The sequence below is a fragment of the Danio rerio genome, chromosome 4 (genome assembly GCF_052040795.2).
Source record: "Danio rerio strain M-AB ecotype USA chromosome 4, GRCz13ab, whole genome shotgun sequence".
Taxonomy (NCBI): Eukaryota; Metazoa; Chordata; class Actinopteri; order Cypriniformes; family Danionidae; genus Danio; species Danio rerio.
The window spans coordinates 6,757,157-6,770,591 of NC_141024.2; the positions used below are offsets into that span (position 1 = coordinate 6,757,157).

The 13,435-nt window shown below is 32.6% G+C and overlaps 1 protein-coding gene and 1 long non-coding RNA gene across 10 annotated transcripts in view; both read right to left on the bottom strand.

The window, feature by feature from the left end:
• Positions 1-13,435, bottom strand: part of mdfic (MyoD family inhibitor domain containing) — a 257,224-nt gene that overhangs the window by 172,782 nt on the left and 71,007 nt on the right. For 3 of the 9 annotated variants that reach the window (XM_087245591.2, XM_087245590.2, XM_087245589.2), the window contains 2 exons: positions 11,549-12,960; positions 7,887-11,237 (listed from right to left, as the gene is read on the bottom strand). The exons of 5 other annotated variants lie outside the window; for them this stretch is intronic. In XM_087245591.2, the coding sequence (XP_087101717.1) occupies positions 12,710-12,960 (251 nt within the window). In that variant the 3' untranslated portion in view covers positions 7,887-11,237; positions 11,549-12,709. Of the gene's footprint in view, positions 1-7,886; positions 11,238-11,548; positions 12,961-13,435 lie in introns of those variants that run through there. One more of the 9 variants, NM_001328013.2, reaches the window with a different exon arrangement.
• Positions 4,658-5,378, bottom strand: LOC141381578 (uncharacterized). The gene is made up of 3 exons (XR_015482549.1): positions 5,354-5,378; positions 4,850-5,225; positions 4,658-4,803 (listed from the first exon to the last, which is right to left on the bottom strand). It is a non-coding gene; the product is annotated as an uncharacterized LOC141381578 (long non-coding RNA).

The window sequence follows — 13,435 nt, forward strand, 5'->3', positions numbered from 1 at the left end:
CTCCCATGCTTCAATGCATTTAGGGGGCACCGAAGAGGTGCAGAACTTTAATGCCTTGCTAATAAGCTAAACAATTGTAATCATTCCCACATAATCTTGATAAGCAGTAGTAAAACTTGTGAAAACGCTCATGAAAAGTTACGTTTGCGCATCTCGTGTCTCTTTCATTTTAAATCCAAAGCCGGTGTTGACTTCAAAAAGGCGAAACGCAGAAACTTTGAACCAGTCCGTGCCCCGTCTGTGTCTGTGGGCTGGTTTTCGTGATCTCGCTAACTACCGCTTGCTGTCGTTACATTGCCGTTGCTTCGCCTGCAGGTGAAGAGAGATTAAACAGCATGCGGTGCCCTTGTAAAGCAGCAAAGGTTTTACGGAGGGGGTCTTTAAATATTTAAGGTGTGAGCACAATGAGGCAGAGCTGAAATACAAAATACAAACCTGCAAATCATTTACATTTCATTCGCCTGTGTCTATTTTACACGTAAAACTATTTTTAAGGAGCTAAAATTCGCAAAAAGGGAGATAAACGTATGATATGACAAGCTGTTTGCTGTGAGGTGATTGACATATGCTGGGAAAAAAAAGACACTATTTATGCCTCATCCGCATGTCTCATCCTCAAAATCACACACAAAAGAATTTGAATACAAGGTGCTCCATTTAGGCTGTGCAACATTGATGAAATTGCATTTATATACAGTTCAACACATTTCTAAACGTAATAGTTTTGATAACTACTGTAGTTTCTAATAAATGATTTCTTTTATCTATGCTATGATGACTACACAATATTTTACTAGATATTTTTTAAGATACTGCTAATTAAGCCATGGTCACACTAGAGTTTGAGCATACAAAACAAGATGATTGGATGTAAAAACAAACTGCGCGATTGCTCCATATTATACATTTCTGTACAGAGAGGTCATGTTTTGATCTCTGATTATTCTCACAGCCACATAATGAGATTTTGCAGGTCAGAGTTTACCAAGCTTGAACTTTGCAAAGCAGCGAAATGCGAAACTTGTCACTCGAACTTTGTTTCCGTTCTGCCGCATTTGTATGCGTATGAATGGAAGTCTATGGGGTTAAAAGTGCAGCTCATAAGTGCAGCTAGGTTAAGTTTGGGTAATTAAATAGGCAAGTTATTGTATAACGATGGTTTGTTCTGTAGACAATACAAAAACAAATATTGCTTAAAAGGTCTAATGACATTGACCTTATGATAGTAAAAAAAAATTTAAACTGCTTTTATTCTAGCTGAAATAACAAACCAGACTTTCTCCAGAAGAAAACAAATATTATAGGAAATACTGTGAAAAAGCCCTTGCTCTGTTAAACATCATTTGGGAAATATTTAAAAAATATATATAAAACATTACAGGAGGGTTAATAATTTTGACTCCTACTGTATACACATGCTACCAACTTTTAAAAGTAATTATATTGAACATTTTGCAGAACAGGTTTATGTGCTGGTTTTAGTCATAGATAAATAAATATTACTCTAAAACTACCAGTTTTGTCTAAGTGATTGAATTACTGAATCATTTATTAAAATAGAAAAAAGCAATCCTTCATCATTGAATCATTGACTCACTTTGTTCATTTGAAAACAGATTAATTCAAAAATTAAACACTGGAAATACGCTGTAAAAAAATTGTTGGGTTCCACACAATTCCTTCATGTTGTTGTCTAAAAACAAATCAATTAAGTTAACTTAATCCTTTTTACAAATTTAAGTGAATTGAACATAAAACAACAAAGTTGTCCCCCCAAAATAATTAATAATTGTGTGATTAAAATTCATTTTAAATAAGTAGTTTGAACAAGCAGTCATTTTTGAATGTTCAGGACAAAATAGTACAGTGACTAAAATATAACTTGCTCTCAGTATTAATGTACTGAATTTGTCTGTGCTCTTTACTTTTTAAATATAGTAGCCTTCATGTCGCATTTCAGTAGTTCATTAGCAAAGTCAGCATCTAACTTAGCAGTATTTTTACATTCATTCATTTGGTTTAGTCCCTTTATTCATCAGGGATCGCAACAGTGGAATGAACCGCCAACTTATTTAGCATACATTTTACACAGCAGATGCCCTTCCAGCTGCAACTCAGTACTGGGAAGCATCCCCACACACTCATTCACACACATACACTACGGCCAATTTAGTTTATTCAAGTCACCTACAGCGCATGTCTTTGGACTGTGGGGGGAAACCAGCAGGAAGCCCACACGGACACGAAAAGAACATGCAAACACACAGAAACGCAAACTGGCCCAGTCGGGACTCGAACCAGCGAACTTCTTGCTGTGAGGTGACAGTGCTAACCACAGTGTCGCCCAGCATTTGTACAAAAAAGCACAAATATTGAATGCAAAAAACATCCCTGGCCCTTGTCACAGTCAATTAAGTTGGCTAGGTAATGAGGCCATTTGCATTGTAAAGCGTCCCCCTTGTGTGAGGGTTTTAATGGGGACAGGACTGAAGAGATTAATTGAGAGTGACATTTCTTGAACTCTATTTATCCCCCCTTCCACGTCCTCCACGTCTTGCCTTTGCTTACCTGACTGACAGATCTACCTTTCAAACTGTAATATCTGAAAGACCGTCCACTCAAACCCCCTCATTGACTCTGATGTTTAAAAAGGGCAGGATGGTACATTATGCATATGGTTTTGGCGACGATCAAGAAGTGCTCGACTTCAAGACAATGGATAGATTTGGGCATGTTAAAGGAAAGGTTCAACCAAAGATTTTAATATGTTAGTAATTTACTAACATCAGGATATTCAATATGGGTAACTGTATTTTCAGCATCTACTGGCACTTAAAAAGTAAAAAAAACAACAACAACAACAGATTAATACACATGGCTCCAGATGATATACTGAGGCCTTATGGAGCTAAAGATTTAATGTGTCAAAGAGGAAAATTTATTTTCATGCTTCTACGCGTTTCCAGCAAAGCACTGAAAGCATTTACCATTGTGAGTTCATGATGTAAGCAGTTCTCTAAAAAAGGCATCTTGTCAATTTTTTAACTAATAGACCTAATTTTTCTTTTTGGGTGAATTATACTATTTAATTAAATGAACAATGTCACTGTAGATTTTTTTAAGGTATTATACTATGAAAAACAATTGACTTTATTATTTTAAAATGATTAAAACTTTGGCTTTAAAGGCAATTAATTGACTACTTATAAAGCTATAAGCAAACCCATACACTGTAAAAAGCGATAGCTGACTATTTTAATTGAATAAAATTATTCATAATCATAAAAACAATAAGTCAACTTAACAGTTCCAAGTTACGATGAGTTTCCTTACATTGTTTTAAAGTAGTCAACTGGTTTATTTTAAGTACCTAATCATTTTTACGGTATAGCCTTTAGACTACTAAGAAAATAAACTACTGTGTGTCAATTTGCAGTATATAAACAATAAGTTAAGCCAAGTTACAATGAGTTTATCTACATTGTTTTTAAGTCAACAGCTTTATTTTAAGCAATCACCTTTTACAATATACCCTTTAACTGGCAAGTAAATGAACAACTATATGTGCAAATTTATATAAAAATTAAATCAACCTAAAAATTCTAAGTTCAAATGAGCTTGCATTGTTTTTAAATAAAGTCAACTGGGTTACTTTAAGTAACTAATCACTTTACAGTGTAACCTTTAAATTAGTAAGCAAATGAACTATGTGCAAATTTCTATGAAAAAATAAGTCAACTTACTGTAAAAACTCACAATGAGTTTACGCACATTGTTTTGAAGTCAACTGGTTTACTTTAAGTACCCAATCTCTTTTTAAAGTTTAGCCCCTTAATTACTACGTAAAAATGTGAAATGTGAAAATGTATATAAAAATTAAGTCAACTTAAACAGGGTTTCTGCAGGATCAATAAAGTCAAATTTAAGACTTTTTAAGTCCCTTTTAAGACCATAATGAATACAATTTTAGGTTTATACTGGGCTAAACACTAATGATAATTTCGAATTGCCTGGTCGGTTGCCATAAATCTAAATGTAATTTTTTCTTAGCAAAATATTTTAATTCATCTCTAGTTGTATGCACTTTTTTTCAACATAATATTTATTTTTTTATCGACAAGTTTAACGTTGCTTAACATTTATGTATTATGAAGACATGGAGATGTCAGAGAGTATGGAGATTTTAATCAGTTTGTCAGTGATTAGATTGATGTCGGCCCATTTGGGAAGCTTAACTTGGACAAAAAATTAAGACCAGTTTAAAACACAATAACATGTCATTAAAACATAATATTTCAGTGAATTTGAGACTTTTCAAGCCTAAAATTTTGTTTTTGAAATTAAAGACATTTTAACAGTTAAGAACCTGCTGGGATCCTGTTCAAAATGTCAAGTTACGATGAGATTACTTACATTGGTTTTCAATTCAACTGGTTTACTTTAAATAACTAATCACCGTTTCCATTGTAGCCTTTGTATAAAGTTGCAGTGTACTCAAAAATTCCAAGTTACAATGAATTAACTTACCCTGTTTTGAAGTAAAGTCAAATGTTTTACTTTAAATAAATAATCACTTTACAGTATACCCTTTAAATTACTAAGTAAATTAATTATGTGCAAATATATATAATAAAATAACTTAAGTCAACTTAAAAGATTACAAGGTACAACTGATTTATTCACTCACTCGCTGGTTTTTAGGTTAAAATAAAAATAATAAAAAAAAATTAAAATTGCTTACAGTGGAGCAAAAATATTGCTGGATTAGAGAATTAACATCACATTGTATATTGACAAGACCCCCTGATTATTAATCTACCATAATGATTATTAATCTACCATAATTAACATTTTTAAGTGACCACAGACCAATGTTTGACGGCTACATAACTCCAAATACTGTATTTCCTATAACGCAGCATTGCTATGCATCTGCAATTATAATAAGAAGCAACAATGTTCGGGTATCTGAGGGTCAGGTGATCATCTTTAAGTTCTCCATCATTCAATATCACAAATCAAACCGCATATTTGCATGTTCTCTTATGATGCAAGCACAGTGCAACGAGAACTTTGAATATGCAATTTATAGGGCTATACAAAAAGCCATTTTTTCCACCATCCAGCATGGGGGTGGTGAAGGTGGTGGTCGTAGGTCTCTAATGACTTATTTAATATTGTAAGAGAAATGACCCGGGGACCAAGGAGCGCTACGTCTCTCCAGCCTGAAAACAGAAACAATGGAGCCACCTTAATTGTGACATTACAAGCGCTGGCACAGAGAGGAACAGAGGGGGTTTGATTAAAAGGAGAAGAGGTGGGTGACTTTGTGAAAAGGTCACTGCACACTTACCTGGACTTCTCAACTCCCCCACTTTCTGAGCCAGTAAAAAGGTGGAAGAATATGGAGGGAACAAAAAGAGAAGAAAAAAACCCCCATGTGATTAGAGACGACTTCCAATATTTTCAGCAATGCCATTAGTGAAATAAGATGGTAATTTTCTGGCAGGCTGTATCTGGGCAGAAGATGGGGGGGGGCAGCAGGTGTGAACAGAAGGAAGCACAGGTGGACAGTGTTGAGGTTAATTGTGAGGTTAACAGGGACAAAGGTTTGTCACAGTTCAGGAAAGTCCAGCATCCTTTGGGAATAGCTCCAGGTTCCGACTTATGCAATACATCTGGCCATATGTTTGATGTAAAACCATAGCCCCAATATTAGAGCTTGACTTTAATTAAAGTAAGTTATATTGGTTAGAAAAGGTTTGTGACGGCTGCAATTCTGTATGTATGTATTCTATAACGCATTCAATGCAACAAGAATGCATTAAATTGATTAAAAGCTCCATAAAAGTATCCACATTGTTAAAAAGAATACTTTTTTCTGCTCTTTTGTGCACTGGAGTATTAAAAAACAAGCCAATATAGCTATGGGGGAAATAATAATAATAAGAGACCATTTGAAAACTCTCAGTTTCTCTGGTTTTATGATTTTTTTTTTTACTGTTTGTGTTTGAGTAAAACAATTTTAATATTATTCTGATGACATTACTTCTGAATGTGAAATGTAGCCATATACAAGAGTCAAGTATTTTTAAAATCACAACAAATTAAAACATTTGTTTTTCTGGGGTGCCCTTCCCAAACAACGACATAACTCGTGGCTGAACTATCATAGTACGATGCATCGTTTGGGTTTTATGCTTTATGCTACAGTTTTAGAGGTGTAGTTACAAGCGTACGAGTTTGTGACGCAGTTTGCGAATGTTCCTTGGAACGACAGATTTGGGAAACACCAAATCAACAAACTATGTTTGTAACGATGCAACTTACGACCTTAGTTGGTTTTCAGAAAGGCACCCCTAACCAATAGTTTCAAAATAATTATGAGATTTACTAATTATTTGAAAAAAAGACCAGACCTTTATTGAATAAAGCAAATAACTTTTTACTCAAGGCCACACTTAACAAATCCAGAGAAAGAGAAAATCAAGTGCCTCACATTTTTCCCAATCACTGTAAATATATAACTCATTCATTTATTTTCTTTCTGGCTTAGTACCTTTATTAATCCAGGGTCGCCACAGCGGAATGAACCACCAACTTATCCAGCACATGTTTTACACAGCGCATGCCTTTCCAGCTGCAACCCATCTCTGGGAAACATATATATAATTGAGTACAACATGATATTAAAATTAAAATATTTTCATTCATTAAAATATACATCAAAATTGTGCATTATTTGCTGCACAGGATTATGCTATTTTACAGATCTCTCACAAGGGCAAACACTTAGTCACAAAGTCACACAAAGTCATCTGACACCTTCTAAAACACCTCAGCCATTTTAATAAACTGTACCACTCCTGTAATCTTTAAATCAATGTGGCATACCATTGTGAATCTATCATAAACCATTAAAATCTCTCTAGAGACATTACTACGATTTAATACGTCAGTTATGATGCTATCGATATATATCCATCTCTGAACCTTGCACAGGTGAGTCAATTACCAAATATATAAACGCCATGAGAAATGGCACAGCTGCAATGATGCATCACATGCACCTTATAAAGATTTACAGCACAAGCCGAGAAGAAAAAACATCTAGGCAAATGTCTGTAATAATGATTCTACAGTTGATGTCTCATGATGTCTCCAGTTTAACATTTTATTTCTTAAAAACTGCAAAGTCGATGGTGCATTAACAAAACAATGCTTAGTACACATTAAAAGACATTTAAAAGCAAACAAAGAGGGAAAACAAACATGGGCTGAATACAGTATGATGGACAGATAAAATGTGTAAGTTCAATTCACATTGTTTGACAAAATAAAAATAGTAAGTTCCAAACTTATGCAACCTGAAGATTTTTTTAGACATGGCTGTTACAATTTTGTCTAGTTGTTCGAAATGGATTCACGTAAAGACAAATTTGAGTCGCAATTAAAATCAAAATAACAGTCAACATAAATATTAATCTGTTTTACAATTAAATATTAAGCTGTGAGAAGGAACATTTCACATCAATTTATGGGGATCTAAGATGAATACAAAGATAATACAATGATCATTTTTTTTTACCATGATTTACAGGAGATACTCTAAATTGTCATTCAGCATAACAAATTCTAAACCAAAATCATATCTTTAAATACTGTCAGGCATGATTAGAACAAAAATCTGCTCAGAAATACCAATTGTAATTTAAAAGCTTCATACTTTGCCACAATCCTTCAAACACATAGGTTTGACCTACTTTTCAGGTTTTAAATGACATAAAATAATACAAATAGGTACGATCTTATACTTCAGAAAGTCATTTAGTTTCATGTGTACATAGATGTATCTTCTGCTCTGAAAGACGACAAAACATTTCAACCATAATAAGATTTTTTTTTAATGTAAAAAAATTGAAACCAACACATTTTATATGCTTAAGTCTATAAAATAACTTCATCAAATTCAACATATTTAAATTCCGGGACCAAAATGGGACATAAACATTAATGTCAATGTAATAATGTGAATTTTCCAAGCTCACTTCAATCAAGAACACATACGTTTGCTCATTTAGGTTGCTTGTTAATAAAATGCATTGTTAACACTTTATTTTAAGTCACAATTCGCTGTATTATCAAATAATCAACTAACACACTAACTTAATGACTTTAAACGCCTAGGTTTGACCTATTTGTCAGGTTTTAAAATAATACAAATAGGTACAATCTCATACTTCAGAAAGTCATTTAGTTTCATTTGTAAATAAATTTATCTTCTGGGCTGAACAAAAACAAAATATTTTAAAAAATATTTACAATTTTTATTTAATTTAATTTAATTAATTTTTAATTAAAAAAAAACTTTGAAACAACATTTTATATGCTTAAGAATAATAACTTTGTCTAATTAAACATTTAAAATCTGGGACCAAATTGGGACATATATATATATATATATATATATATATATATATATATATATATATATATATATATATATATATATATATATATATATATATATATATATATATATATATTGAATTTTCCAAGCTCACTTCAATCAAGAACATATGTTAGCTCATTTAGGTTAGTTGATATCAAAAAGCATTGGTAACACATTATTTTAGGTCACAATTTGATGTATTATCAAATAATCAACTAATATATTAGCTTATTAAACTTCTAATTAGCTGTTTATTAATAGTAAGGTAAAAGCTAGGTTTAGTTTTTGGGTAGGATTAAGGATGTAGTATAAGATCATACCTTATAACTACTATTAAACAGTTAATAACTTCATAATAGACATGTAATAAGCCAGTTCTTGATAGCATGAATTGAATGACCTAAACTAAAATGTTTGCAATGAATTTTATTAAATTTGAAAAGCCTTAACAGTAACTTCTATAGTATCTTACATGAACTTTATGAGGATATCTACTAAGGTTTGCATCCTTTTTTCAGTGTAAAAGAGCCAGTCTTAGTCAGTTTGGAGTAAATGCGAGCCTCGTCAAAAAGACACACAAGAGCTAGTCAGAATCTGGAGAGGTAAAAGTCTGTAGAGGTAAAGTTGTTTGTTTTGAAGCAGTTTCAGTTGAAGGTTTCGGGTCAGTTCAGTCACACCGTGTTCTGAAGTGCAGTTTGGCAAGTGTGTCATACAAGCAGTTTTTGACGAGATGAGTCAAACACACAAACGTACCGAAGGCATTACACACTGCGAACATAAACACCAACTGTGTTAACAGGACGATGCTAACATTAGTTTACATAATGCAGACAAATGCCAGCTATTTACAATTCACAAGGAGGTCAAAAGGCAATGCAAACTGAACTACATGTATGATTTAACAGTCAAGAAAAGCAAAAGTGTATTCAGTATTCACTTAAGTACAGAAGCAAAAAGGTGCATCTTTAACAGAGGCTTGGTAAAGAAAAACAAAAGAAAGTCAAGTCATTTGGCGTCTGCATTACACACCCTTCTGTGGATCCAGTTCATCTTTAAAAGCACCAGCGAGCTAATTGCTAATGTGGTTTCAAGAACTTAGGGACATTTAATTAAATGAGCTACAGTAGACGCAGTTTAAATAAAGACTTAAATTGGCTATCACTTAAACAGCCCTCTGTGTTTGTAAGAAACAGTTCAAAATAAAAAGAAATATCCCACTTAACACCCACAAAGGCTTGACCTCTGACAGTGTGAAAATATTCCCACTCAAATTACAGCGATGTGCAGAGCGAGCCCAAGTCATGTGACGTCTACTGCTTTAATTTCAACATCTACATAATTTTAAAATTGATTTAAAAAAAATAAAGGAAATATTAGAAACCTCTGCAAAGAGATGACAACTCGGTCTAAACAGTAAATAGGACAAGCTCTGTTATATTAAAGCGTTGGATATAAAGCGCTGGATATCTAGTCTTTATGCACTTTTTATAGAAGCTTGTTTGTGCCACACAGGAATTGAAACAGGAAAAGGTCATTGTGACTTTAAAAATGATGATTTTGATTTTCTATGAGTTGACATCGTATAAAAATGCTATTTATAAACTCGCAAACACTTTCTGAAATGTGAAAGTTCAATTAAAAACGGTAGAAATGAGAAAGACAAATTTGAAACTGGCAGAAGAAGAAAACAACTAAAAATCTCTGGAAAAAAGCAAAATTCAAAGGAACAAACTTGAAATTGTAAAAACAAAAAAAGTAAATCGCTAGTTTAAAAAAGAATCTCAGAAATACGAGATGTAAACTCTGAACTATGAAAAAATTATCTGTGAGATATAAAATGAATAAGAATGAGAGTAAGAGCACTGTAAAAAAGTATATATATATATATATATATATATATATATATATATATATATATATATATATATATATATATATATATATATACATATATATATATACATATATATATATATATATGCCCAAAAGTCAAGTGTACAAATGTTTTTATTTCACTTTAAGCACTTTAAATAAGTTAATCAGGTTTCAACTAAAATGTTAAAGGTATGCAAAGTTTAACTTAATATTTTTTTAAGTAGTTTGATTGATATAAGTTGAGAATGACATTTGAAGTTCTTTTGATTCAACCTAAAAAAAAATAAGGCAGCAAGAATTATGTGAATATGAATAAAAAAGGAATAAGAACCAAAACAAGAATAGGAAGAGCTAATAAAAAATTTTCAGATGTAAACTTGTCATTTAATTGTGAATTTCCAGACAAAAAATTCCAATTACCAGATATAAATTCACAAACGCAAGCAAAATGCTAAAGCAAATTACCCAGAATTGCAAAGGAAAAAAGCCAAATTTTAAAATACACAGTTTTGTCAAATATATAAAGAATTCAGAAAACTCAGAATTCTAAAATTACAAAAAAGACTAACTCTCACGAAGATATTGTCTGGAATTGCAAGTTTGGCAACAGGGTTCCATTACTTTTAGTCTATGTGAACTACATCATATATTTAGTTTTTTTTTTTTTTTTTATATGACCTTAACACTCGGAAACTCCTCAGAAATGCTACACATACTGTGCATGTGAAATTGTAGAAATGACAGATATAACTTGATTTTAAGACATAAAGTGCCAACTTCAAGAAATAAACTGCTTTACTAACAAAATGCTAATAAAAATTCTCAGAATTGCAAAGGAAAAAAAAAGTAATTACAAAACGCAGTTTCTAAAATATAAAGAATTCTTAAAAAATAAGTATGAATAGAGAGACTAAAGCAGGTCGCACACCAGAAGCGCCGCTCGGCGGCGCGCCGCGCAGCGCCACGCAGCGCCATGTATTTTAGAATTCTAAACATAGGTTTCTATCAGGATACACACACCGGCGCCGCAAGTCGGCGGCTGTCGGCGGCGCCCGGCGACGGCTCAGGACGCAGTTCATTTTTCAGCCGCGCCACAGAGCGCCATCTGATTAGTTTCATGTTAAATATCATTCGAATGTGCGCGTCTGGTGTGTGATACCTTAAACTGTCATGTACGCGCCGTGTCGCGGCGCCGAGCGGCGCTTCTGGTGTGCGACCTGCTTAACTCTCTTTAAGATGTTCTCTGGAATTGGAAGTTTAAAGTCGCAGTTACCTTTACTTATTTATTTATTTTTAATTCCATGGCAACACGCTTCCATAACTTTTAGTCTATTAGTCTATGTGAATTACATCATATATTGAAGTCTTTTTGTATGACCTTTACACTCACAAACTCCTCAGAAACGTGACACATACAAGTGAAATTCTAATTTAAAAATGTAAAAATGAAAGATATAAATTTCAAAGTCGGAGAAGAAAAAAAAGCTGAATTTGAAGTAATTAAATTGGAATTTCTTGAAAAAAGGCATCTCAGAAATATGATATGCAAATTCAGAGCTGTGAAAACAGAATTTGAAAATGTAAGATATAAAATGAATAAGAATGAGATTAAAAATAAGAATAGAAAATAAGAATAAACAAATAGAAATAAAAAAGAACCCAATAATGACCTAATAGAGAAATTCCAGATGTAAACTTTCAAGATAAAATTTCAAGACATAAAGTGCCAATTTCAAGAAATAAACTCACAAATGCAAGTAAAATGCATCTCAAAAATACAAAGTGTAAATTCTGAGCTGTGAAAAAAAAGAATCTGAGAAACTGACATAAAATGAATTGTGAGACACAAAAAAAAAGAGTGATAAAAATAAGATTAATAAGGACAAGCAGGAATTAATGAAACAAGAAGAGTTATTACAGAAATATGATATGTAAACTGATCATTTAAATTCTGAATTTCAAGATATTAAGTGCCAATTTCAAGATAGAAACTCAGAAATACAAGGAAACTACTTGGGAGTTGCAAAAAAAGTCTGATTTTAAATCGATAATAAAATATAAAATCAGAATTGCTTGAACTAAAATTGAGAAATTGCAAAAAAAAAAAAAAAGTCTTTCACAAAAGAATTGTATTTGCAAGATTCAAGTCACAATTACCTTTATATATTTCTAAATTCCATGGCAACACGCTTCCATAACTTTTAGTCTATTAGTATATGTGAATTACATCATATATTGAAGTCTTTTTGTATGACCTTTACAGTCATCTTGTGCTCAGGAACAGATTTTTCACACACTTCATGTCGCTCAATCCCTCACACACACACACACTCGCTCTCATTCAACATCTGTTCTGGCCGTCGTATAAATGCAGTAGATTGTTTATGTTGGGAAACAGATTCCGCAGCACTCCATGCAGATCTCCAGGCAGTCCGAGGACTCGCAGCACGCATCCATAATGCCACAGTCCATGTCACAGGGACAGTTGCAGTCGTCTCCCAGGTCGTCAGCGCAGCAGCAGCAGCAACAGGCTTCTGATGTGCAGGTGCCGCACGAGGCCTGAGCCACCACCATATTGCACAGAGTGAGAAATTCACAAAACAGGCAGGCCAGGATGCAGTGGACGCAGCAGTCTGCACTCAAGAGTGTTGCAGCGGGCAGAACAAGACAAAATGAAAAACACTGAATGAACAAAGATATATTTGCTACTTCATTTTGTTTGAGATTAATTTTTGTTATGTTGTTTGGGGCTGCAAAATAAAATAAAATAAAATAAATAAAATTAAACAGTGTATAAATTATAATAAAAATTAAGCTTTTAAGATTAAATTGAACAAAAAAATGTTACTACTTCATTTTGTTTAAGATCATTTTTGCTATCTTGTTTGGCGTTGCAAATAAAATAAAATAAAAGATAAAACAAATTAAAAATCAAAATTAAATTAAATTAAATAAATAAATAATAAATAAATGAAGCTTTTAATATTCCATTGAACCAAAAAAGTATGTAAAAAAAAGTTAGAAAACAGTTATTAAATTAACAAAATTAGAATAGAGACAAGACACTGGAGGTAATTTCCAATAAAAAATAAGTTACAGTTGTCATCA